Raw genomic sequence first — 27,186 nt, 5'->3', positions numbered from 1 at the left:
ACATTGGGACTTGTATCAGCGGTGGGTTATTATAACAAGGAATGAAATAAATACTTAACAGGATCTGACTTATTCCGGTATTCGGAGGAGCACACAGAAAATGTGCCAGCTATTGCAGGATGGAGGAGGTGTCATTTTCCCTCTGTTACGTTGTAGGGTTAGTGTCACACTTCATGAGTAAGTAGCAAGGAGCCTGCAGACAGGGAGTGATGGTGATGTGCCTGTCTTGCCTTTGTCAGCTCTGCTGTCCTGCGCATGAGTCAGCCTTGTAGGCAGAGAGGAGAAGGTGTGCCACTCACTCACAACTGCTGGGCTGCTTTCTTGCAAAGAACAACTGCTTTATTATTATTATTATTATTATTATTATCAGTGTGATCTATGGAATGACTGCACTCACTTGGATCTCAGGAGCTGTAGCAGCAGCAGCAGAGACAAGCAGCAGCAGGCAGCAGCCACTTGCTTGCTGTGGGATGGGACCTGGGCTCCTTGGCATCTTCAGGACCTTGGACAGCAGCAGCAGCATCAGCACCATCATAAAGAACAGAACCTGGGGGAGTCACATCATCCTGTCCTAACACCCACAGAGGAAGCATGTAGAAAAGCCAGCCTTTACTAATTCATCCTGCTAATTCAATGAGCGCTGTGAAAAGATCAGGCTAATGGATAGATGCTAAGAAATGCCCTTGGCAGAGATTCTGCTGGCTGGTTTACTCCTAGTAGTCTTCATTGTCTCCCTGCTGGCGAACCTCCTGGTGCTGATATGCTTCTTGTCCAGCGCAGAGATAAGGAAGCAGGTCTCTGGGCTATTTCTGGTCAACCTCTCGCTCTGCAACCTCCTTCTGACTACCCTCAACATGCCCTCCACTTTCCTGGCTATCCTACATCATCAGCAGCCATTCAGTGACTGCCTCTGTAAAGCGTTGGGATTTCTGGAAACTTTTTTGACTTCTAACACCATGCTCAGCATGGCGGCTCTCAGCATAGACAAATGGATTGCGGTGGTTTTCCCCCTGAGTTACACCAGCAAGATGAGGTACAAGGACGCAGTGATCATGATGGGGTACACCTGGCTGCACTCGCTCGCCTTCCCCCTGGTCTCTCTCTTCCTGTCCTGGTTAGACTACAGTAGCATGTACGCCTCCTGTACCCTGCATGTCCAAGACGCCCCCGAGACCAGACGCTTCATGGCGTTCACCATCGTGTTCCATGCCGCCAGTTTCATGCTCTCACTGGTTATATTATGTTTCACTTATTTAAAGGTGCTGAAAGTGGCACGGTTCCACTGCAGGAGGATAGACATTATTACCATGCAAACCCTGGTATTGCTTGTAGACATCCACCCCAGGTAACTCCATTTGTCTCATATCTTGACAGATATTGTATATATGATGCATGCCGGTTATATATCCTACCGTAAAATGTCTCTAAACCCGACCGACCACAAGAATGGTGCCAAAAACCCTACAGGAATGGACATCCTCCCACACCCATAGGCTCCCGGTACTTGAAATAGATCTATATTTATACCATATGGCTGTGAATGATGCCTCTGCCAGGTGCTATCTGTCACCCAAAGGTTCCCCTGATAAAAAAAAAAATTATATAAATGAAATATAACTTGTTGTATTAGATGAATGTCTCTGCCTGGCAACCTAAAGGTTAAAAAACCATAGACATTACATTTCTCTACTATTACATGCCTCTGCCAGGTGCCATCTGTCACCCAAAGGTTGCCATGATCAAAAAAATTATATATATTAAATATACACTTCTTTATTATAAGAATACCCCTGCCGGGAGCAAGATGTCACCTAAAGATGAAAAAACTATGTACATGAAATATATCCATTTTTACTATATAGCAGTGAATGAAGCCTCTGCCAGATGCCATATGTTCCCATGATAATGTACAGTATATATATATATATATATATATATATATATATATATATATATATATTATACTCTTTTTTATGACAAGAATACCCCTACCTGGTGTCATGTGTTACCCTAAGGTTAAAAAAAGATATGCACATTATACATGTGATTTTTTTAATAAACGGCTGTGTGTGATGCCCCTGCCAGTGTCATCTGTCACTCACAAAAACTATATACATGAAATATATCTACCTTTTTATTTAATGTCTGTGATTGATGCCTCTACCAGGTGCCATATGTCACCCAAACGGTTCTTTGAAAAAAAAAAAAAATATATATATATATATATATTGTATATACTTTCTTATTAGAAATACCCCCTGCCAGGTGCCATTTATAACAAAAAGGATTTTATATATGTATATATATATATATATATATATATATATATATATATATATACTGTATATATATATATATATATATATATATATACTGTATATATATATATAAATATATATACTCACACAAAATTTATCCATTTTTAATAAATGATTGTGATTGATGCTTTTGACATGAGCCTCCTGCCACCCGAAGATTCCCATGTAAAACAAAATATATACATTAAACATACCATTTTAAATAGAAGGGTGCCTCTGTCCTGTGCCATCTTCTACCCATAGGCTCCCATGTTTTACAATGTTTTTTTTTATAAAATTAGCATCCATTTTGATGTACAGTATGGCACCAGATTGTCTTAAATCTGAATTAAATCAGAAACTGTGTAACTGATCACTAATGAGGACAGACATCTGTAATGCTGGATTGTTCTCTGTACAGACAGGAGACTCACCGCACAGTCCACACACATCGCTATAGTAGAACGTTCTGCGTACGCTGCTGGGTGTGATGGGCTGCGTATAGTTTTCTGTACAGTCTCCACAGATGGAGGTAGCAGGGCTGAATTACTTTCCAAGAACTCTCTGGGGTTGCCAGCCTTAGTTTTGCTCTCAGCTGTGAGTTTACTTTCAGTCCAATGTATAACACAATGTCAGCTCTGCTACCTCTGTGTGTGTGAATGACTCTGAGCATTGTAGTTAGCCAGATATAAGTGGGGATCAGTATTAAGAATAAATGTGACACAGTCATAACTAAGATAAGTGGAAATCCATTCCTTCTATCAAAAGCAAGTGAGAAAACATTATATGTATTTATTATGATGTATTATATTATTTAGAAAGTATAGTATTATGTTCAATGTTGATATATTACATTTTCTATCAGTTGTGGTCTTAGTTTAGTATATTTATGTTATAGTTCTGGATTAGGGGATGAACATTGTTATAGTGTTTCCTATGTTATTTCTTTTCAAACTGCTACACTCATAAAAGTGTAAACCCTCCATCCACCTTCTCAGCAGAGTAGCAGAGCTGGATGTGTCATTGAACTGCTTCCTTTATGAAGTGAGTTAAGGTAATGTCAGAGCTTTGCTGCAGTCCTATGTAAAGCCCTTTAAAAGAACAGAGGATAGATGACAGTATTATTAAGTCAATTACTTTATACAACTATTAATTTTAAGTCCCTATCTATCAATATTATCTATCTATGTATTTATGTATCTATCTCTCTATCTATCTATTATCTATATATTTATCTATTATCTGTCTATCCAGCTATCTATCGATCTATCTATCGATCTATCTATTATCTATCTATCTATTATCTATCTTTCATCTATCTATCTATCTGTTATCTATCTATCACCTATCTATTATCTATCTATCTATCTATCTATCTATCTATCACCTATCTATCATCTATCTATCTATTTATCTATCTATCTATCATCTATCTATCTATCTATCTATCTATCTATCTATTATCTATCTATTATCTATCACCTATCTATCATCTATCTATTTTCTATCTATCTATCTATCTATCTATTATCTATCTATCTATCTATCTATCTATCTATCTATCTATCTATCTATCACCTATCTATTATCTATCTATCATCTATCTATCTATCACCTATCTATTATCTATCTATCTATCATCTGTATCTATCTATCTATCTATCTATCTATCTATCTATCTATCATCTGTATCTATCTATCTATCTATAATCTATCTATCTATCATCTATCTATCTATCTATCTATCACCTATCTATCATCTATCTATCTATTTATCACCTATCTATTATCTATCTATCTATCTATCTATCTATCTATCTATCTATCTATCTATCTATCTATCTATCATCTGTATCTATCTATCTATCTATCTATCTATCTATTATCTATCTATCTATCTATCTATCTATCATCTGTATCTATCTATCTATCTATCTATCTATCTATCTATCACCTATCTATCTATCTATCTATTATCTATCTATCTATCATCTATCTATCTATCTATCTATCTATCTATCTATCACCTATCTATCATCTATCTATCTATCTATCTATCTATCACCTATCTATTATCTATCTATCTATCTATCTATCTATCTATCTATCTATCTATCTATCATCTGTATCTATCTATCTATCTATCTATCTATCTATCTATCTATCTATCTATCTATTATCTATCTATCTATCTATCTATCTATCTATCTATCTATCTATCTATCATCTGTATCTATCTATTATCTATCTATCTATCTATCTATTATCTATCTATCTATCTATCTATCTATCTATCTATCATCTATCTATCTATCTATTATCTATCATCTATCTTATCTATCTATAGAAAGAAAGAAAGATAGATAGATACTCTTTCATATATCTCTATCTACTATCTATCTAACTATCATATTAGACATTTTATTGTATTACTAAATGACTGGGTATTTTCATACGTGCCCATGTTCTCCTGTATTACTGTCACAATTGTGACTTATCATTTTCTCCTAATATGCGCCATGTAGTGTCTGTCCCACGGTTTGGCTGACGTTCCTGTGTAATCATACAGCGCTTCTACCTTGCAGTGTGAAGCAGAGATGTCTAAGTGAGCAAAAAAGAAGAAGGCAGCGGGCTACAAAGAAAATCAGTATTTTTATAGGCTCTTTTGTGGTGTGCTTTGCGCCCTACGTCATCACAAGGTCAGTATGACTTGTCGTGTCTGCAATAAAAACAAATAGATGGCTGGTAACTAAAAGCAGCATTGGATGCAGGCAGGTTTTTGAAATAATGGGTAAGCCTCTTCTGAAAATGTTAATTTTTTCCTTTATAGAATCTGTTTCTACATATTATAGGGAATGAAGGTGCCTAGAAGTCGAGTATTGTGACCAACAGGTCTAAATTTATTCCCGCACTTTAATATACCGCAGAAGGAAAGACAGGCAACAACCAATAACTTTACAAGCTTCTAGATTTTCTGCTGTAGACTTCCACATTCCCCAAGTTCCTTTTCCAACCCCCCCTACAAAAACTTTTCAAAACAAAGAATAATTTTGCTCCTTAAAGCCCCACTCCAGAAATTTTTTTATTGCATGACTACAGTGGTGCTTTATATGTCATTCCCCTGCCCCGTCTCTTACTCACCTACCGGTGAAAAGTGACCTGTCGGCAGCTCTATTGTTTCATGAAGCGGCACAGAGGTCACTTTTCAACTTTTCAATACATCTCTATGAGAGCTTCTATCTGGCCTTGCTCTGGCTCTCATAGATCTGCATTGAGAGCTTGTGACGTAGCTTCTTACTTCCGGTCAGTCAGAAGTTGAGCTTACAAAACTGTGCCGCGGAACTGAAGCTGTGCCGAAAAATGGTGAAGGGTGAATATAAGACCTGGGGCAGGGAAATTAATTTTAAAGTGCCACTCCAGCTGTGAAAAAAACCCCCACTGGAGTGGTGTTTCAAGCAAATTTGATAGCATAATTAGCATAATTATTAGCATAATTCTGGATATGTGCTTCATGGTGAATCTCCAACCACATCCAGTTACCAAGAGAGGCAACCCTATTAAAGTTAGTTTGTGGTTCCGTGTCTCTATGTTGTAGAAATATAAGACTGTCATAGTGCAGCGGGGTAGGTGCAGTGTGATAGATAGTCCTCTGGACTGCTGTCGGGTTTCCATAAACACAGTCCAGAACTCAAAACCCGTTGCTGTGGACAATGACACAGCCGCGTTTCTTGGGAGCGTTAGCTGCCTGGAAGTCCCTGGCTCTGTGTTAGCTCCATACAGACCTGGGTTGCACAGAGCCTGCTGCTCTGCAGCTTGCAAACTCCAATACTGACACGCCCAAGGCAAAACTTACAGATTTAAATGGAATCGTGGCCATAGAGCCACGACCAAAACCCGGAGTGGAGAAGGGATTTGCCCAACTACCAAACCTGCCAATCCCTCTAAAAATAAAAGCCCTTAAAGGGTTTTCCTAAAAATCTGACTGAGTCACTACTTGGACTTAATCCATTCTTTCTTTTGTTTTGCCTTGTGACTCACAGGCATCCTGCTATGAACACAAAGCACTCCAGCGGGTTTAATAGGACTCTGTCCCCATCCTGGGGAACACATATCGACCCTCGCATATGATCCCCCTCACTGCCTCACACTATAAAGTGTCTTTTTTTTAGTTTCTCATGGATTTATTTCATTGCAAATATGTCAATAACCAAACAGATAGGTGCAGATGGACGTCTTTTCCTTTTGCAAAGATTCTGGTCTGGCTAAAAATGTGAAATTATGTTGCAAGACTCATTTTAGGCATGGACGTTATTGCGTAGCTACCTTCAGTAGATGGCGCTAGCTAGCTTTCCTCTTCCTTGAGCAGAGTTAATTTGCTCGTTTCCAGGTAACTTTACTCAGACTGTAAGATCCCTAAACTTGTTGGTAGTCACTACAAGGCGGGATATTAACCCTTGCAGCCCATGACATTATATTGAAATCCGCTTGCGGACACAGATGGAAGAGGGCCTCTTCACGAGAGCATTATATTGACCCTTTAGAGTCCAATAGCCCATAAAAATGCAAAAGTTCACCTGCTTTGATGTAGAAATGGGCCCTCTTACCTCTGCGGCTGCACAGGTGGCACCCAGGGTCGGACTGGGGCACCGGGACACCGGAGAATCCTCCGGTGGGCCCCGCCCCCAGCTCCTGCCTCCATCATTTGTGCCTGCCCTGCATCATGCTCATAGCTTGCGCACAGCAGTGCGCACTTTATTGTATAGTCGGCACCGGCTGGCAGACTGCACAGGTGATGGGAAGTGCAGGAGCAGCTCCTTCACATCACCTGCTGCCATTACTCTGCCAGGAGAGCTGTGTGTGTGTGCCGACCCTCACTTCAGCCAGCACAGTCAGAGGAACAGCTGACTGTGAGGCTGAGAGGAGACGCACACAGCAGCTCACCCGCAGTCACCTGTCTCCTGTGCTGGGTATGATCTCTGCTCCTCTTCCACAATCCACAAAGCCCTGGGCAGCAGTGTAAACGCTGATTGGCTGCAATTCAGCCAATCAGCGTTAGTTTTCTTTGTGTGAGCTCACAGCACAGCTCAGGCAAGGAGCTGTGCTGTGATTGGTCAGCAGTCCTACCCAAGCAGCAGTGGAGCAGATGGTGTCTGATGGCTGCAGTCAGTGTGACTGTAAGTAAATAACTATGATGCCGGCACCCTGAGTAGATCTCCGGCCACAGAGGCAGTTAGGGGAGGGGGTCCCATTCATCCTATAGGTGACACAGGGGAGGGGGCCCACAGTGATATTCTAATTTTCTTGTGGGCCCCCTCCCCTATTGTGTCATCCACCTCTATTTTCCTGTGGCTCCCCTTTCCCTCTCTGACTAGGCCCATAGGAAATCAGAGGTGACATAGTGGGGGAGGGGCCCACAGAATATTGGGTGACACAGTGGGAGAGGGGGCCCACAGGAAAATAGAGGTGACACAGTGGGGGAGGGGGCCCACAGGAAAATAGAGGTGACACAGTGGGGGAGGGGGCCCACAGGAAAATAGAGGTGACACAGTGGGGGAGGGGGCCCACAGGAAAATAGAGGTGACACAGTGGGGGAGGGGGCCCACAGGAAAATAGAGGTGACACAGTGGGGGAGGGGGCCCACAGGAAAATAGAGGTGACACAGTGGGGGAGGGGGCCCACAGGAAAATAGAGGTGACACAGTGGGGGAGGGGGCCCACAGGAAAATAGAGGTGACACAGTGGGGGAGGGGGCCCACAGGAAAATAGAGGTGACACAGTGGGGGAGGGGGCCCACAGGAAAATAGAGGTGACACAGTGGGGGAGGGGGCCCACAGGAAAATAGAGGTGACACAGTGGGGGAGGGGGCCCACAGGAAAATAGAGGTGACACAGTGGGGGAGGGGGCCCACAGGAAAATAGAGGTGACACAGTGGGGGAGGGGGCCCACAGGAAAATAGAGGTAGCACAGTGGGGGAGGGGGCCCACAGGAAAATAGAGGTAGCACAGTGGGGGAGGGGGCCCACAGGATATTGGGTGACACAGTGGTGACGGGGGTCCCCGGTAACACCTTTACGACATCAGCCTTACATATATGGCGCGTGTTAAATGCCAGTGTCAATCTCTGACAGCAGCATATAACACATGCCAACATGCGTGCGCATCATTCTCTCACCCATTGGCACCCATGATGTGATCGTGGGTTGCCGATGGGTTGTCATGACAGCCAGGGGTCTTCTTCCTGTACCCGAGCTTTAAAGGAGACTGTGATTTCTGCTATATGCAGTGATGCTGTGGCATCACTGTATATAACAGCACATGCAATCGGATGATCGCATCCTCATGTCCTCTATGGGGGCTATCTGTACCAGTGAAAGGTAAAAACAAAATGTAAAAAGTTCCTAAAGTTCAAATCACCCCTGTTTATTCAATTGAAAATAAATATATTTAAAAAATAAAAACAACAACACATATTTGGCATTGCTGGGTTCAGAAAAGTCCGATCTATCAAAATATAAAAACAACTCGATCAGTAAACACCGTAAACAGAAACAACTCAAGAATTCCAAATGTCCTTTTTTCGGGTCGCCACAATTCCACAAAAACAGCTATAACAAGTGATGAAAAAAAATCAAATCTATACCAAAATCAAACTAATAAAAACAATGTCTCACCCCCAACAGAAACCTTCCCTGTGTGTAATAAAATACGCAGCAGTCGCCGTCTTCTGCCGCTGTGTCGTTGCTTCTGTCTTCTTCATTGCAGTGGAATATGGCCACCAGTAAGTATTTTACTACACACAGTGGACCTACATTACTGTTCTCATGTGTGGTGTAGTATATAGAGATGTATGTATGTATGTGTATATATATCTGTCGGCTCTCCCGTGTGGTGTAGTACAGTGGGGCAAAAAAGTATTTAGTCAGTCAGCAATAGTGCAAGTTCCACCACTTAAAAAGATGAGAGGCTTCTGTAATTTACATCATAGGTAGACCTCAACTATGGGAGACAAACTGAGAAAAAAAAATCCAGAAAATCACATTGTCTGTTTTTTTAACATTCTATTTGCATATTATGGTGGAAAATAAGTATTTGGTCAGAAACAAAATTTCATCTCCATACTTTGTAATATATCCTTTATCTTCACAAGGTTGCCACATACTGTTGTTGGTATGTTGGCCCATTCCTCCATGCAGATCTCCTCTAGAGCAGTGATGTTTTTGGCTTTTCGCTTGGCAACACGGACTTTCAACTCCCTCCAAAGGTTTTCTATAGGGTTGAGATCTGGAGACTGGCTAGGCCACTCCAGGACCTTGAAATGCTTCTTACGAAGCCACTCCTTTGTTGCCCTGGCGGTGTGCTTTGGATCATTGTCATGTTGAAAGACCCAGCCACATTTCATCTTCAATGCCCTTGCTGATGGAAGGAGGTTTGCACTCAAAAGCTCACGATACATGGCCCCATTCATTCTTTCATGTACCCGGATCAGTCGTCCTGGCCCCTTTGCAGAGAAACAGCCCCAAAGCATGATGTTTCCACCACCATGCTTTACAGTAGGTATGGTGTTTGATGGATGCAACTCAGTATTCTTTTTCCTCCAAACACGACAAGTTGTGTTTCTACCAAACAGTTCCAGTTTGGTTTCATCAGACCATAGGACATTCTCCCAAAACTCCTCTGGATCATCCAAATGCTCTCTAGCAAACTTCAGACGGGCCCGGACATGTACTGGCTTAAGCAGTGGGACACGTCTGGCACTGCAGGATCTGAGTCCATGGTGGCGTAGTGTGTTACTTATGGTAGGCCTTGTTACATTGGTCCCAGCTCTCTGCAGTTCATTCACTAGGTCCCCCCGCGTGGTTCTGGGATTTTTGCTCACCGTTCTTGTGATCATTCTGACCCCACGGGGTGGGATTTTGCGTGGAGCCCCAGATCGAGGGAGATTATCAGTGGTCTTGTATGTCTTCCATTTTATAATTATTGCTCCCACTGTTGATTTCTTCACTCCAAGCTGGTTGGCTATTGCAGATTCAGTCTTCCCAGCCTGGTGCAGGGCTACAATTTTGTTTCTGGTGTCCTTTGACAGCTCTTTGGTCTTCACCATAGTGGAGTTTGGAGTCAGACTGTTTGAGGGTGTGCACAGGTGTCTTTTTATACTGATAACAAGTTTAAACAGGTGCCATTACTACAGGTAATGAGTGGAGGAAAGAGGAGACTCTTAAAGAAGAAGTTACAGGTCTGTGAGAGCCAGAAATCTTGATTGTTTGTTTCTGACCAAATACTTATTTTCCACCATAATATGCAAAAAAAATGGTAAAAAAACAGACAATGTGATTTTCTGGATTTTTTTTTCTCAGTTTGTCTCCCATAGTTGAGGTCTGCCTATGATGTAAATTACAGACGCCTCTCATCTTTTTAAGTGGTGGAACTTGCACTATTGCTGACTGACTAAATACTTTTTTGCCCCACTGTATATAGAGGATCTGTCAGCTCTCCTGTGTGGTGTAGTATATAGAGGATCTGTCAGCTCTCCCGTGTGGTGTAGTATATAGAGGATCTGTCAGTTCTCCTGTGTGGTGTAGTATATAGAGGATCTGTCAGCTCTCCTGTGTGGTGTAGTATATAGAGGATCTGTCAGCTCTCCTGTGTGGTGTAGTATATAGAGGATCTGTCAGCTCTCCTGTGTGGTGTAGTATATAGAGGATCTGTCAGCTCTCCTGTGTGGTGTAGTATATAGAGGATCTGTCAGCTCTCCCGTGTGGTGTAGTATATAGAGGATCTGTCAGCTCTCCTGTGTGGTGTAGTATATAGAGGATCTGTCAGCTCTGCTGTGTGGTGTAGTATATAGAGGATCCGTCAGCTCTCCTGTGTGGTGTAGTATATAGAGGATCTGTCAGCTCTCCTGTGTGGTGTAGTATATAGAGGATCTGTCAGCTCTGCTGTGTGGTGTAGTATATAGAGGATCTGTCAGCTCTCCTGTGTGGTGTAGTATATAGAGGATCTGTCAGCTCTGCTGTGTGATGTAGTATATAGAGGATCTGTCAGCTCTCCCTGTGTGGTGTAGTATATAGGGGATCTGTCAGCTCTCCCGTGTGGTGTAGTATATAGAGGATCTGTCAGCTCTCCTGTGTAATGTAGTATATAGAGGATCTGTCAGCTCTCCTCTGTGGTGTAGTATATAGAGGATCTGTCAGCTCTCCTGTGTGGTGTAGTATATAGAGGATCTGTCAGCTCTCCTGTGTGGTGTAGTATATAGAGGATCTGTCAGTTCTCCTGTGTGGTGTAGTATATAGAGGATCTGTCAGCTCTCCTGTGTGGTGTAGTATATAGAGGATCTGTCAGCTCTCCTGTGTGGTGTAGTATATAGAGGATCTGTCAGCTCTCGTGTGTGGTGTAGTATATAGAGGATCTGTCCCCTCTCCTGTGTGGTGTAGTATATAGAGGATCTGTCAGCTCTCCTGTGTGTTGTAGTGTATAGAGGATCTGCCAGCTCTCCTGTGTGGTGTAGTATATAGAGGATCTGTCAGCTCTCCTGTGTGGTGTAGTATATAGAGGATCTGTCAGCTCTCCCGTGTGGTGTAGTATATAGAGGATCTGTCAGCTCTCCCGTGTGGTGTAGTATATAGAGGATCTGTCAGCTCTCCTGTGTGGTGTAGTATATAGAGGATCTGTCAGTTCTCCTGTGTGGTGTAGTATATAGAGGATCTGTCAGCTCTCCTGTGTGGTGTAGTATATAGAGGATCTGTCAGCTCTCCTGTGTGGTGTAGTATATAGAGGATCTGTCAGCTCTCCTGTGTGGTGTAGTATATAGAGGATCTGTCAGTTCTCCTGTGTGGTGTAGTATATAGAGGATCTGTCAGCTCTCCTGTGTGGTGTAGTATATAGAGGATCTGTCAGCTCTCCTGTGTGGTGTAGTATATAGAGGATCTGTCAGCTCTCCTGTGTGGTGTAGTATATAGAGGATCTGTCAGCTCTCCTGTGTGGTGTAGTATATAGAGGATCTGTCAGCTCTCCCGTGTGGTGTAGTATATAGAGGATCTGTCAGCTCTCCTGTGTGGTGTAGTATATAGAGGATCTGTCAGCTCTGCTGTGTGGTGTAGTATATAGAGGATCCGTCAGCTCTCCTGTGTGGTGTAGTATATAGAGGATCTGTCAGCTCTCCTGTGTGGTGTAGTATATAGAGGATCTGTCAGCTCTCCTGTGTGGTGTAGTATATAGAGGATCTGTCAGTTCTCCCGTGTGGTGTAGTATATAGAGGATCTGTCAGCTCTCCTGTGTGGTGTAGTATATAGAGGATCTGTCAGCTCTCCCTGTGTGGTGTAGTATATAGGGGATCTGTCAGCTCTCCCGTGTGGTGTAGTATATAGAGGATCTGTCAGCTCTCCTGTGTAATGTAGTATATAGAGGATCTGTCAGCTCTCCTCTGTGGTGTAGTATATAGAGGATCTGTCAGCTCTCCTGTGTGGTGTAGTATATAGAGGATCTGTCAGCTCTCCTGTGTGGTGTAGTATATAGAGGATCTGTCAGTTCTCCTGTGTGGTGTAGTATATAGAGGATCTGTCAGCTCTCCTGTGTGGTGTAGTATATAGAGGATCTGTCAGCTCTCCTGTGTGGTGTAGTATATAGAGGATCTGTCAGCTCTCGTGTGTGGTGTAGTATATAGAGGATCTGTCCCCTCTCCTGTGTGGTGTAGTATATAGAGGATCTGTCAGCTCTCCTGTGTGTTGTAGTGTATAGAGGATCTGCCAGCTCTCCTGTGTGGTGTAGTATATAGAGGATCTGTCAGCTCTCCTGTGTGGTGTAGTATATAGAGGATCTGTCAGCTCTCCCGTGTGGTGTAGTATATAGAGGATCTGTCAGCTCTCCCGTGTGGTGTAGTATATAGAGGATCTGTCAGCTCTCCTGTGTGGTGTAGTATATAGAGGATCTGTCAGTTCTCCTGTGTGGTGTAGTATATAGAGGATCTGTCAGCTCTCCTGTGTGGTGTAGTATATAGAGGATCTGTCAGCTCTCCTGTGTGGTGTAGTATATAGAGGATCTGTCAGCTCTCCCGTGTGGTGTAGTATATAGAGGATCTGTCAGCTCTCCTGTGTGGTGTAGTATATAGAGGATCTGTCAGCTCTGCTGTGTGGTGTAGTATATAGAGGATCCGTCAGCTCTCCTGTGTGGTGTAGAATATAGAGGATCTGTCAGCTCTCCTGTGTGGTGTAGTATATAGAGGATCTGTCAGCTCTGCTGTGTGGTGTAGTATATAGAGGATCTGTCAGCTCTCCTGTGTGGTGTAGTATATAGAGGATCTGTCAGCTCTCCCGTGTGGTGTAGTATATAGGGGATCTGTCAGCTCTCCCGTGTGGTGTAGTATATAGAGGATCTGTCAGCTCTCCTGTGTAATGTAGTATATAGAGGATCTGTCAGCTCTCCTCTGTGGTGTAGTATATAGAGGATCTGTCAGCTCTCCTGTGTGGTGTAGTATATAGAGGATCTGTCAGCTCTCCCGTGTGGTGTAGTATATAGAGGATCTGTCAGTTCTCCTGTGTGGTGTAGTATATAGAGGATCTGTCAGCTCTCCTGTGTGGTGTAGTATATAGAGGATCTGTCAGCTCTCCCGTGTGGTGTAGAATATAGAGGATCTGTCAGCTCTCCCGTGTGGTGTAGTATATAGAGGATCTGTCAGCTCTCCTGTGTGGTGTAGTATATAGAGGATCTGTCCCCTCTCCCGTGTGTAGTATATAGAGGATCTGTCAGCTCTCCTGTGTGGTGTAGTATACAGAGGATCTGTCAGCTCTCCTGTGTGGTGTAGTATATAGAGGATCTGTCAGCTCTCCTGTGTGGTGTAGTATATAGAGGATCTGTCAGCTCTCCTGTGTGTTGTAGTGTATAGAGGATCTGTCAGCTCTCCTGTGTGGTGTAGTATATAGAGGATCTGTCAGCTCTCCCGTGTGGTGTAGTATATAGAGGATCTGTCAGCTCTCCCGTGTGGTGTAGTATATAGAGGATCTGTCAGCTCTCCTGTGTAATGTAGTATATAGAGGATCTGTCAGCTCTCCTCTGTGGTGTAGTATATAGAGGATCTGTCAGCTCTCCTGTGTGGTGTAGTATATAGAGGATCTGTCAGCTCTCCTGTGTGGTGTAGTATATAGAGGATCTGTCAGTTCTCCTGTGTGGTGTAGTATATAGAGGATCTGTCAGCTCTCCTGTGTGGTGTAGTATATAGAGGATCTGTCAGCTCTCCTGTGTGGTGTAGTATATAGAGGATCTGTCAGCTCTCGTGTGTGGTGTAGTATATAGAGGATCTGTCCCCTCTCCTGTGTGGTGTAGTATATAGAGGATCTGTCAGCTCTCCTGTGTGTTGTAGTGTATAGAGGATCTGTCAGCTCTCCTGTGTGGTGTAGTATATAGAGGATCTGTCAGCTCTCCCGTGTGGTGTAGTATATAGAGGATCTGTCAGCTCTCCCGTGTGGTGTAATATATAGAGGATCTGTCAGCTCTCCTGTGTGGTGTAGTATATAGAGGATCTGTCAGCTCTCCTGTGTGGTGTAGTATATAGAGGATCTGTCAGCTCTCCTGTGTGGTGTAGTATATAGAGGATCTGCCAGCTCTCCTGTGTGGTGTAGTATATAGAGAATCTGTCAGCTCTCCTGTGTGGTGTAGTATATAGAGGATCTGTCAGCTCTCCCGTGTGGTGTAGTATATAGAGGATCTGTCAGCTCTCCCGTGTGGTGTAGTATATAGAGGATCTGTCAGTTCTCCCGTGTGGTGTAGTATATAGAGGATCTGTCAGCTCTCCCGTGTGGTGTAGTATATAGAGGATCTGTCAGCTCTCCTGTGTGGTGTAGTATATAGAGGATCTGTCAGCTCTCCTGTGTGGTGTAGTATATAGGGGATCTGTCAGTTCTCCTGTGTGGTGTAGTATATAGAGGATCTGTCAGCTCTCCTGTGTGGTGTAGTATATAGAGGATCTGTCAGCTCTCCTGTGTGGTGTAGTATATAGAGGATCTGTCAGCTCTCCTGTGTGGTGTAGTATATAGAGGATCTGTCAGCTCTCCTGTGTGGTGTAGTATATAGAGGATCTGTCAGCTCTCCTGTGTGGTGTAGTATATAGAGGATCTGTCAGCTCTCCCGTGTGGTGTAGTATATAGAGGATCTGTCAGTTCTCCCGTGTGGTGTAGTATATAGAGGATCTGTCAGCTCTCCTGTGTGGTGTAGTATATAGAGGATCAGTCAGCTCTCCTGTGTGGTGTAGTATATAGAGGATCTGTCAGCTCTCCTGTGTGGTGTAGTATATAGAGGATCTGTCAGCTCTCCGGTGTGGTGTGGTATATAGAGGATCTGTCAGCTCTCCTGTGTGGTGTAGTATATAGGGGATCTGTCAGCTCTCCCGTGTGGTGTAGTATATAGAGGATCTGTCAGCTCTCCTGTGTGGTGTAGTATATAGAGGATCTGTCAGCTCTCCTGTGTGGTGTAGTATATATAGGATCTGTCAGCTCTCCTGTGTGGTGTAGTATATAGAGGATCTGTCAGTTCTCCTGTGTGGTGTAGTATATAGAGGATCTGTCAGCTCTCCCGTGTGGTGTAGTATATAGAGGATCTGTCAGCTCTCCCGTGTGGTGTAGTATATAGAGGATCTGTCAGCTCTGCTGTGTGGTGTAGTATATAGAGGATCTGTCAGCTCTCCTGTGTGGTGTAGTATATAGAGGATCTGTCAGCTCTCCTGTGTGGTGTAGTATATAGAGGATCTGTCAGCTCTCCTGTGTGGTGTAGTATATAGAGGATCTGTCAGCTCTCCTGTGTGGTGTATTATATAGAGGATCTGTCAGCTCTCCTGTGTGGTGTAGTATATAGAGGATCTGTCAGCTCTCCTTTGTGGTGTAGTATATAGAGGATCTGTCAGCTCTCCTGTGTGGTGTAGTATATAGAGGATCTGTCAGCTCTCCTGTGTGGTGTAGTATATAAAGGATCCGTCAGCTCTCCTGTGTGGTGTAGTATATAGAGGATCTGTCCTGTGTGGTGTAGTATATAGAGGATCTGTCTGCTCTCCTGTGTGGTGTAGTATATAGAGGATCTGTCAGCTCTCCTGTGTGGTGTAGTATATAGAGGATCTGTCAGCTCTCCCGTGTGGTGTTGTATATAGAGGATCTATCCCGTGTGGTGTAGTATATAGAGGATCTGTCAGCTCTCCTGTGTGGTGTAGTATATAGAGGATCTGTCAGCTCTCCCGTGTGGTGTTGTATATAGAGGATCTATCCCGTGTGGTGTAGTATATAGAGGATCTGTCAGCTCTCCTGTGTGGTGTAGTATATAGAGGATCTGTCAGCTCTCCTGTGTGGTGTAGTATATAGAGGATCTGTCAGCTCTCCTGTGTGGTGTAGTATATAGAGGATCTGTCAGCTCTCCTGTGTGGTGTAGTATATAGAGGATCTGTCAGCTCTCCTGTGTGGTGTAGTATATAGAGGATCTGTCAGCTCTCCTGTGTGGTGTAGTATATAGAGGATCTGTCAGCTCTCCTGTGTGGTGTAGTATATAGAGGATCTGTCAGCTCACCTGTGTGGTGTAGTATATAGAGGATCTGTCAGCTCTCCTGTGTGGTGTAGTATATAGAGGATCTGTCAGCTCTCCCGTGTGGTGTAGTATATAGAGGATCTGTCAGCTCTCCTGTGTGGTGTAGTATATAGAGGATCTGTCAACTCTCCTGTGTGGTGTAGTATATAGAGGATCTGCCAGCTCTCCTGTGTGGTGTAGTATATAGAGGATGTGTGGTGTAGTATATAGAGGATCTGTCCTGTATGGTGTAGTATATAGAGGATCTGTCCCCTCTCCCGTGTGTAGTATATAGAGGATCTGTCAGCTCTCCTGTGTGGTGTAGTATATAGAGGATCTGTCAGCTCTCCCGTGTGGTGTTGTATATAGAGGATCTATCCCATGTGGTGTAGTATATAGAGGATCTGTCAGCTCTCCTGTGTGGTGTAGTATATAGAGGATCTGTCAGCTCTCCTGTGTGGTGTAGTATATAGAGGATCTGTCAGCTCTCCTGTGTGGTGTAGTATATAGAGGATCTGTCAGCTCTCCTGTGTGGTGTAGTATATAGAGGATCTGTCAGCTCTCCTGTGTGGTGTAGTATATAGAGGATCTGTCAGCTCTCCTGTGTGGTGTAGTATATAGAGGATCTGTCAGCTCTCCTGTGTGGTGTAGTATATAGAGGATCTGTCAGCTCTCCTGTGTGGTGTAGTATATAGAGGATCTGTCAGCTCTCCTGTGTGGTGTAGTATATAGAGGATCTGTCAGCTCTCCCGTGTGGTGTAGTATATAGAGGATCTGTCAGCTCTCCTGTGTGGTGTAGTATATAGAGGATCTGTCAACTCTCCTGTGTGGTGTAGTATATAGAGGATCTGCCAGCTCTCCTGTGTGGTGTAGTATATAGAGGATGTGTGGTGTAGTATATAGAGGATCTGTCCTGTATGGTGTAGTATATAGAGGATCTGTCCCCTCTCCCGTGTGTAGTATATAGAGGATCTGTCAGCTCTCCTGTGTGGTGTAGTATATAGAGGATCTGTCAGCTCTCCCGTGTGGTGTTGTATATAGAGGATCTATCCCGTGTGGTGTAGTATATAGAGGATCTGTCAGCTCTCCTGTGTGGTGTAGTATATAGAGGATCTGTCAGCTCTCCTGTGTGGTGTAGTATATAGAGGATCTGTCAGCTCTCCTGTGTGGTGTAGTATATAGAGGATCTGTCAGCTCTCCTGTGTGGTGTAGTATATAGAGTATCTGTCAGCTCTCCTGTGTGGTGTAGTATATAGAGGATCTGTCAGCTCTCCTGTGTGGTGTAGTATATAGAGGATCTGTCAGCTCTCCCGTGTGGTGTAGTATATAGAGGATCTGTCAGCTCTCCTGTGTGGTGTAGTATATAGAGGATCTGTCAACTCTCCTGTGTGGTGTAGTATATAGAGGATCTGCCAGCTCTCCTGTGTGGTGTAGTATATAGAGGATGTGTGGTGTAGTATATAGAGGATGTGTGGTGTAGTATATAGAGGATCTGTCCTGTATGGTGTAGTATATAGAGGATCTGTCAGCTCTCCTGTGTGGTGTATTATATAGAGGATCTGTCAGCTCTCCTGTGTGGTGTAGTATATAGAGGATGTGTGGTGTAGTATATAGAGGATCTGTCCTGTGTGGTGTAGTATATAGAGGATCTGTCAGCTCTCCTGTGTGGTGTAGTATATAGAGGATCTGTCAGCTCTCCTGTGTGGTGTAGTATATAGAGGATCTGTCAGCTCTCCTGGGTGGTGTAGTATATAGAGGATCTGTCAGCTCTCCTGTGTGGTGTAGTATATAGAGGATCTGTCAGCTCTCCTGTGTGGTGTAATATATAGAGGATCTGTCAGCTCTCCTGTGTGGTGTAGTATATAGAGGATCTGTCAGCTCTCCTGTGTGGTGTAGTATATAGAGGATCTGTCAGCTCTCCTGTGTGATGTAGTATATAGAGGATCTGTCAACTCTCCTGTGTGGTGTAGTATATAGAGGATCTGCCAGCTCTCCTGTGTGGTGTAGTATATAGAGGATGTGTGGTGTAGTATATAGAGGATCTGTCCTGTATGGTGTAGTATATAGAGGATCTGTCAGCTCTCCTGTGTGGTGTATTATATAGAGGATCTGTCAGCTCTCCTGTGTGGTGTAGTATATAGAGGATGTGTGGTGTAGTATATAGAGGATCTGTCCTGTGTGGTGTAGTATATAGAGGATCTGTCAGCTCTCCTGTGTGGTGTAGTATATAGAGGATCTGTCAGCTCTCCTGTGTGGTGTAGTATATAGAGGATCTGTCAGCTCTCCTGTGTGGTGTAGTATATAGAGGATCTGTCAGCTCTCCTGTGTGGTGTAGTATATAGAGGATCTGTCAGCTCTCCTGTGTGGTGTAATATATAGAGGATCTGTCAGCTCTCCTGTGTGGTGTAGTATATAGAGGATCTGTCAGCTCTCCTGTGTGGTGTAGTATATAGAGGATCTGTCAGCTCTCCCGTGTGGTGTATTATATAGAGGATCTGTCAGCTCTCCTGTGTGGTGTAGTATATAGAGGATCTGCCAGCTCTCCTGTGTGGTGTAGTATATAGAGGATCTGTCAGCTCTCCTGTGTGGTGTAGTATGTAGAGGATGTGTGGTGTAGTATATAGAGGATCTGTCAGCTCTCCTGTGTGGTGTAGTATATAGAGGATCTGCCAGCTCTCCTGTGTGGTGTAGTATATAGAGGATCTGTCAGCTCTCCTGTGTGGTGTAGTATGTAGAGGATGTGTGGTGTAGTATATAGAGGATCTGTCAGCTCTCCTGTGTGGTGTAGTATATAGAGGATCTGTCAGCTCTCCCGTGTGGTGTATTATATAGAGGATCTGTCAGCTCTCCTGTGTGGTGTAGTATATAGAGGATCTGCCAGCTCTCCTGTGTGGTGTAGTATATAGAGGATCTGTCAGCTCTCCTGTGTGGTGTAGTATGTAGAGGATGTGTGGTGTAGTATATAGAGGATCTGTCAGCTCTCCTGTGTGGTGTAGTATATAGAGGATCTGTCAGCTCTCCTGTGTGGTGTAGTATATAGAGGATCTGCCAGCTCTCCTGTGTGGTGTAGTATGTAGAGGATGTGTGGTGTAGTATATAGAGGATCTGTCCTGTGTGGTGTAGTATATAGAGGATCTGTCAGCTCTCCTGTGTGGTGTAGTATATAGAGGATCTGTTAGCTCTCGTGTGTGGGGCGGTATATAGGATCTATCCTGGGTGGTATTTTTAAACGGCATGGTGGGCCCCAAGAATGATTTTTCTCTGGTGGGCCCAAGGTACTCCAGTCCGACGCTGGTGGCACCAATGATATGTCTGGACCTGTTGATATCCACCACACTGTAACTGTATTTGTTTTATCTTCATCTGTATACTAGGATGTTACTGTTGGTCTCAGTAAAATTGTATGACTGCACTTTACATCCTTTCTTTAAAGGTTGATTTATAAAGATATGTACTGTATATAACCAAAGAAAACAAGAATGCTTAAAAAAATGTGTTAGTAGATTTTTTTTTATCAAGTAACAAAATGCAAAGTAATGTACAAAAGAGAAATGTAAATCAAATCAATTTTTGGTGCCTACAAAACAGCATCAGTTCTTCCAGGTACTTGTCATTTGTACACAGTTTTTGAAGAACCTCGGCAGGGAGGTTGTTCCAAACATCTTGGAGAACTAACCACAGATCTTCTGTGGATGTTGTTTGTGAAAATCCTTCTGTTTCTTCATTTAATCTCAGACAGACTGGATGATGTTGAGGGCTGTGTGGGTCCAAATCATCACTTCCAGGGCTCCGTGTTCTTGTTTAAGCTAAAGAAAGTTCTAAATGACATTAGCTGTATATTTGGGGTCATTGTCTTGCTGTGGAATAAATTTGGAGCCGATCAGATGCTTCCCTCCCTGGTATTATATGCTGGATAAACATCTGCCTGTACTGGAATGTGCACATTGTAGATTCTGGCCAAAGGAAGCAAAATCACAGACAGGCACATATGGAAACAAGACGAAAAGAAACAAACTAGAATATGGGTTAAACCTTAAATTCCTCAAAGAACGACCTCCCATTTTATACCCCTTTGGCATTCTCTCAAGTAGCTTCATCAGGAGTCACCTAAATGACTTTCCATTAGTCATGAAGGAGTTGCAAACGTGCTGAACACTTTTCTGCAGGGCCGGTTTTAGACAAAATGGGGTCCCAGGCAAAATTCAAAGTGGGGCCCCCAATCCTGAAATATTCCACAAACAACACTATTAGGCCTCCTTCACATGTCCATATAAAACACGTACATGTTACACTGATATTGGTGTCACCAGTGTTTTCAATCAGTGTGCCGTCCATGTGCCATCCGTGTTTTTCCAGTATGGATACTGGAAATTAAATTACAAAGCCTCTCACATACTTTCCATGTTAAATACGGACGGCACACGGACAGCACATGGATTGCACACGGATGGCACATGTACGGCACACGGACGGCACACGGACAGCATGTTTACACGGACTCATAGACTTGTATTGGCCCTTATCATCTGTGCTTCTGGGAAAGCACAGACATGAGTGCAGCAACGTAGGTTAAAGAGGGCACACGTGGCATCCGTGAAAAACATGATACCCGATTGTGTGAAGGGGCCGTACAGTCACATAATAAAAAACATTAGCAGAAATGCCATCTTTGTCTACATCCTACCTCACAAACAGCAGAATAAAAAGAGATTATAAAAAATTCTACATGTCCACCAAACTAATCTGCTAAATCCACTCTGTCTTCGAGGTGATGGTTCGGGGTCCCTGATGGTTATTATTCATTTTGCAGCTATACTATAATGTAGTGCCACAAGACCACTGCAGCCCAGTGCTAAGACTGGCGGAGACCCCCAGAGCCACAAGACCCCTGCAGCCCAGTGCTGAGACTAGCGGAGACCCCAAGAACCACAAGACCCCTGCAGCCCAGTGCTGAGACTGGTGGGGACCCCTGGAGCCACAAGAACCCTGCAGCCCAGTACTGAGACTGGTGGAGACCCCCAGAGCCACAAGATGACTGCAGCCCAGGGCTGAGACTGGCGGAGTCCCCCAGAACCACAAGACCCCTGCAGCCCAGTGCTGAGACTGGTGGAGACCCCTGGAGCCACAAGATCCCTGCAGCCCAGTACTGAGACTGGTGGAGACCCCCAGAGCCACAAGACCCCTGCAGCCCAGTGCTGAGACTGGTGGAGACCCCTGGAGCTACAAGATCCCTGCAGCCCAGTACTGAGACTGGTGGAGACTCCCAGAGCCACAAGAACCCTGCAGCCCAGTACTGAGACTGGCAGAGACCCCCTGAGCAACAAGACCCCTGCAGTGCAGTGCTGAGACTAACGAAGAAACCCGGAGTCACAAGACCCCTGTAGCCCAGTGCCGAGACTGTCGGAGAACTCAGGAGCAACAAAATGACTGCAGCCAAGTGCTGAAACTGGCACAGACCCTCGGAGCCACAAGACACCTGCAGCCCAGTGCTGAGACTAGCAGAGAACCCCAGAGCCATAAGACCCCTGCAGCCCAGTGATGAGACTGGCGGAGACCCCCTGAGCCACAAGACCCCTGCAGCCCAGTGCTGAGACTAGCAGAGCCCCCAGAGCCACAAGATGACTGCAGCACAGTGCTGAGACTGGCGGAGTCCCGCGGAGCCACAAAACCCCTGCAGCTCTATGCTGAGACTGGTGGATACCCCCGGAGCCACTAGAACCCTGCAGCCCAGTGCTGAGACTGGGGGAGTCCCCTGGAGCCACAAGACCATTGCAGCCCAGTGCTGAGACTAGCAGAGAACCCCGGAGCCACAAGACCCATGCAGCCCAGTGTTGAGACTAGCGGAGAACCCCAGAGCCACAAGACGTCTGCAGCCCATTGCTGAGACTAGCAGAGAACTTAGGAGCCACAAAATGACTGCAGCCTAGTGTTGAAACTGGCGGAGACCCCCGGAGTCACAAGACCCCTGCAGCCCAGTGGTGAGACTAGCGGAGAACACAGGAGCCACAAAATGACTGCAGCCTAGTGCTGAAACTGGCAGAGACCCCCGGAGCCACAAGACCCCTGCAGCCCAGTGCTGAGACTAGCAGAGCCCCCAGAGCCACAAGATGACTGCAGCACAGTGCTGAGACTGGCGGAGTCCCGCGGAGCCACAAAACCCCTGCAGCTCTATGCTGAGACTGGTGGATACCCCCGGAGCCACTAGAACCCTGCAGCCCAGTGCTGAGACTGGCAGAGACCCCGAAGCCACAAGACCCCTGCAGCCCAGTGCAGACACTGGGGGAGTCCCCTGGAGCCACAAGACCGCTGCAACCTAGTGCTGAGACTAGCGGAGAACCCCGGAGCCACAAGACCCCTGCAGCCCAGTGCTGAGACAAGCAGAGCCCCCAGAGCCACAAGATGACTGCAGCACAGTGCTGAGACTGGCGGAGTCCCGCGGAGCCACAAAACCCCTGCAGCTCTATGCTGAGACTGGTGGATACCCCCGGAGCCACTAGAACCCTGCAGCCCAGTGCTGAGACTGGCAGAGACCCCGAAGCCACAAGACCCCTGCACCCCAGTGCAGACACTGGGGGAGTCCCCTGGAGCCACAAGACCCCTGCAGCCCAGTGCTGAGACTAGCGGAAAACCCCGGAGCCGCAAGACCCCTGCAGCCCAGTGCTGAGACTAGCGGAGAACCCAGGAGCCACAAAATGGCTGCAGCCCAGTGCTGACACTGGCAGAGCCCCCGGAGTCACAAGACACCTGCAGCCCAGTGCTGAGACTAGCGGAGAACCCCGGAGCCATAAGACCCCTGCAGCCCAGTGCTTAGACTAGCAGAGCCCCCAGAGCCACAAGATGACTGCAGCACAGCGCTGACACTGGCGGAGTCCTCCGGAGTCAAAAGACCCCTGCAGCTCTATGCTGAGACTGGTGGATAACCCCGGTGCCACTAGAACCCTGCAGCCCAGTACTGAGAGTGGCAGAGACCCCCGAAGCCACAAGACCCCTGCAGCCCAGTGCAGACACTGGCGAAGTCCCCCGGAGCCACAAGAACCCTGCAACCTAGTGCTGAGACTAGCGGAGAACCCCGGAGCCACAAGATCCCTGCAGCCCAGTGCTGAGAGTGGTGGAGACCCCCGAAGCCACAAGACCTCTGCAGCCCAGTGCTGAGACTGGCGGAGACCCCCGGAGCTACAAGACCCCTGCAGCCCAGTGCTGAGACTAGCGGACAACCCCAGAGCCACAAAATGACTGCAGCCCAGTGCTGAGACTGGCAGAGTCCCCGGGAGCCACAAGACCCCTGTAGCCCAATGCTGAGGCTGTCGGAGTCCTCCAGAGCCACAAGACCCCTGCAGCCCAGTGCTGAGACTAGCAGAGAACCCCGGAGCCACAAGACCCCTGCAGCCCAGTGCTGAGACTAGCAGAGAACCCCAGAGCCACAAGACCCATTCAGCCCAGTGTTGAGACTAGCGGAGAACCCAGGAGCCACAAGACGTCTGCAGCCCATTGCTGAGACTAGCAGAGAACTTAGGAGCCACAAAATGACTGCAGCCTAGTGTTGAAACTGGTGGAGACCCCCGGAGCCACAAGACCCCTGCAGCCCAGTGGTGAGACTAGCGGAGAATCCCAGAGCCATAAGACCTCTGCATCCCAGTGCTGAGATTAGCGGAGAACCCAGGAGCCACAAAATGACTGCAACCTAGTGCTGAAACTGGCAGAGACCCCCGGAGCCACAAGACCCCTGCAGCCCAGTGCTGAGACTAGCAGAGACCCCCAGAGCCACAAGATGACTGTAGCGCTGTGCTGAAACTGTTGGAGTCTCCCAGAGCCACAAGACCCCTGCAGCCCAGTGCTGAGACTAGCGGAGAACCCCGGAGCCACAAGACCCCTGCAGCCCAGTGCTGAGACTAGTGGAGAACCCAGGAGCCACAAGACCCCTGCAGCCCAGTGCTGAGACTAGTGGAGAACCCAGGAGCCACAAAATGACTACAGCCTAGTGCTGAAACTGGCAGAGAACAACGGAGCCCCAAGACCCCTGCAGCCCAGTGCTGAGACTAGCGGAGAACCCCAGAGCCACAAGACCCCTGCAGCCCAGTGCTGAGCCTAGCGGAGAACCCCAGAGCCACAAAATGACTGCAGCCCAGTGCTGAGACTAGCAGAGTCCCCCAGAGCCAAAAGAACCCTGCAGCCCAGTGCTGAGACTGTTGAAGTTCCCCAGAGCTACAAGACCCCTGCAGCCCAGTGCTGAGACTAGCGGAGAACCCCGGAGCCACAAGACCCCTGCAGCCCAGTGCTGAGACTAGTGGAGAACCCAGGAGCCACAAAATGACTACAGCCTAGTGCTGAAACTGGCAGACACCAACGGAGCCACAAGACCCCTGCAGCCCAGTGCTGAGACTAGCGGAGAACCCCGGAGCCACAACATGTCGCAGCCTAGTGCTGAAACTGGCAGAGACCCCCCCGAGCCACAAGACCCCTGCAGCCCAGTGCTGATACTAGCGGAGAACCCCAGAGCCACAAGACCCCTGCAGCCCAGTGCTGAGACTGTTGGAGTCCCCCGGAGCCACAAGACCCCTGCAGCCCAGTGCTGAGACTGTCGGAGTGCCACGGAGCCACAAGACCCCTGCAGCCCAGTGCTGAGACTGTCGGAGTGCCACAGAGCCACAAGACCCCTGCAGCCCAGTGCTGAGACTAGCGGAGAACCCCGGAGCCACAAAACCCCTGCAGCCCAGTGCTGAGACTAGCGGAGAACCCCGGAGCCACAACATGTTGCAGCCTAGTGCTGAAACTGGCAGAGACCCCTAGAGCCACAAGACCCCTGCAGCCCAGTGCTGATACTAGCGGAGAACCCCGGAGCCACAAGACCTCTGCAGCCCAGTGCTGAGACTGTCGGAGTCCCCCGGAGCCACAAGACCCCTGCAGCCTAGTGCTGAGACTGTTGGAGTTCCCCGGAGCCACAAGACCCCTGCAGCCTAGTGCTGAGACTGTCGGAGTGCCACGGAGCCACAAGACCCCTGCAGCCGAGTGCTGAGACTGTCGGAGTGCCACGGAGCCACAAGACCCCTGCAGCCGAGTGCTGAGACTAGCGGAGAACCCCGGAGCCACAAGACCCCTGCAGCCCAGTGCTGAGACTAGCAGAGAACCCCGGAGCCACAACATGTTGCAGCCTAGTGCTGAAACTGGCAGAGACCCCCAGAGCCACAAGACCCCTGCAGCCCAGTGCTGATACTAGAGGAGAACCCCGGAGCCACAAGACCCCTGCAGCCCAGTGCTGAGACTGGTGGAGACCCCCAGAGCCACAAGACCCCCTGCAGCTTAGTGCTGAGACTGGCGGAGACCCCCAGAGCAACGAGACCCCTGCAGCCCAGTGCTGAGACTAGCAGAGACGCCCAGAGCCACAAGATGACTGCAGCGCAGTGCTGAGACTGGCGGAGTCCCCCGGACCCACAAAACCTCTGCAGCCCAGTGCTGAGACTGGTGGATACCCCCAGAGCCACTAGAACTCTGCAGCCCAGTGCTGAGACTGGCAGAGACCCCCGAAGCCACAAGACCCCTGCAACCTACTGCTGAGACTAGCGGAGAACCCCGAAGCCACAAGACCCCTGCAACCCAGTGCTGAGACTGGAGGAAACCCATAGAGCCACAAGACCCCTGCAGCCCAGTGCTGAGACTAACAAAGAACCCCAGAGCCACAAAATGACTGCAGCCCAGTGCTGAGACTGGCGGAGTCCCCCGGAGCCACAGGACCCCTGCAGCCCAGTGCTGAGACTGATGGAGACCCCCAGAGCCACAAGACCCCTGTAGCCCAGTGCTGAGACTAGTGGAGAACCTCAGAGCCACAAAATGACTGTAGCCCAGTGCTGAGACTAGCAGAGACGCCCAGAGCCACAAGATGACTGCAGCGCAGTGCTGAGACTGGCGGAGTCCCCCGGACCCACAAAACCTCTGCAGCCCAGTGCTGAGACTGGTGGATACCCCCAGAGCCACTAGAACTCTGCAGCCCAGTGCTGAGACTGGCGGAGTCCCGCGGAGCCACAAGACCCCTGCAACCTACTGCTGAGACTAGCGGAGAACCCCGAAGCCACAAGACCCCTGCAACCCAGTGCTGAGACTGGAGGAAACCCATAGAGCCACAAGACCCCTGCAGCCCAGTGCTGAGACTAACAAAGAACCCCAGAGCCACAAAATGACTGCAGCCCAGTGCTGAGACTGGCGGAGTCCCCCGGAGCCACAGGACCCCTGCAGCCCAGTGCTGAGACTGATGGAGACCCCCAGAGCCACAAGACCCCTGTAGCCCAGTGCTGAGACTAGTGGAGAACCTCAGAGCCACAAAATGACTGTAGCCCAGTGCTGAGACTAGCAGAGAACCCCGGA

The 27,186-nt window shown here is 47.1% G+C and overlaps 1 protein-coding gene across 1 annotated transcript in view; it reads left to right on the top strand.

The window, feature by feature from the left end:
• Positions 1 to 271: 271 nt before the first annotated feature.
• The window catches only part of GPR78 (G protein-coupled receptor 78), a 103,721-nt gene continuing 76,806 nt past the window's right edge, over positions 272 to 27,186 (top strand). The window contains exons 1-2 of the mRNA XM_069744761.1: positions 272 to 1,345; positions 4,883 to 4,996. Coding sequence (XP_069600862.1) covers positions 678 to 1,345; positions 4,883 to 4,996 — 782 coding nt within the window. The 5' untranslated portion in view covers positions 272 to 677. The remainder of the gene's footprint in view (positions 1,346 to 4,882; positions 4,997 to 27,186) is intronic.

Source organism: Ranitomeya imitator, chromosome 1 (assembly GCF_032444005.1).
Source record: "Ranitomeya imitator isolate aRanImi1 chromosome 1, aRanImi1.pri, whole genome shotgun sequence".
NCBI classification, from domain to species: Eukaryota; Metazoa; Chordata; class Amphibia; order Anura; family Dendrobatidae; genus Ranitomeya; species Ranitomeya imitator.
Note: the sequence above shows the minus strand (reverse complement) of the source record. Positions and strands in the feature narration are given on the sequence as shown.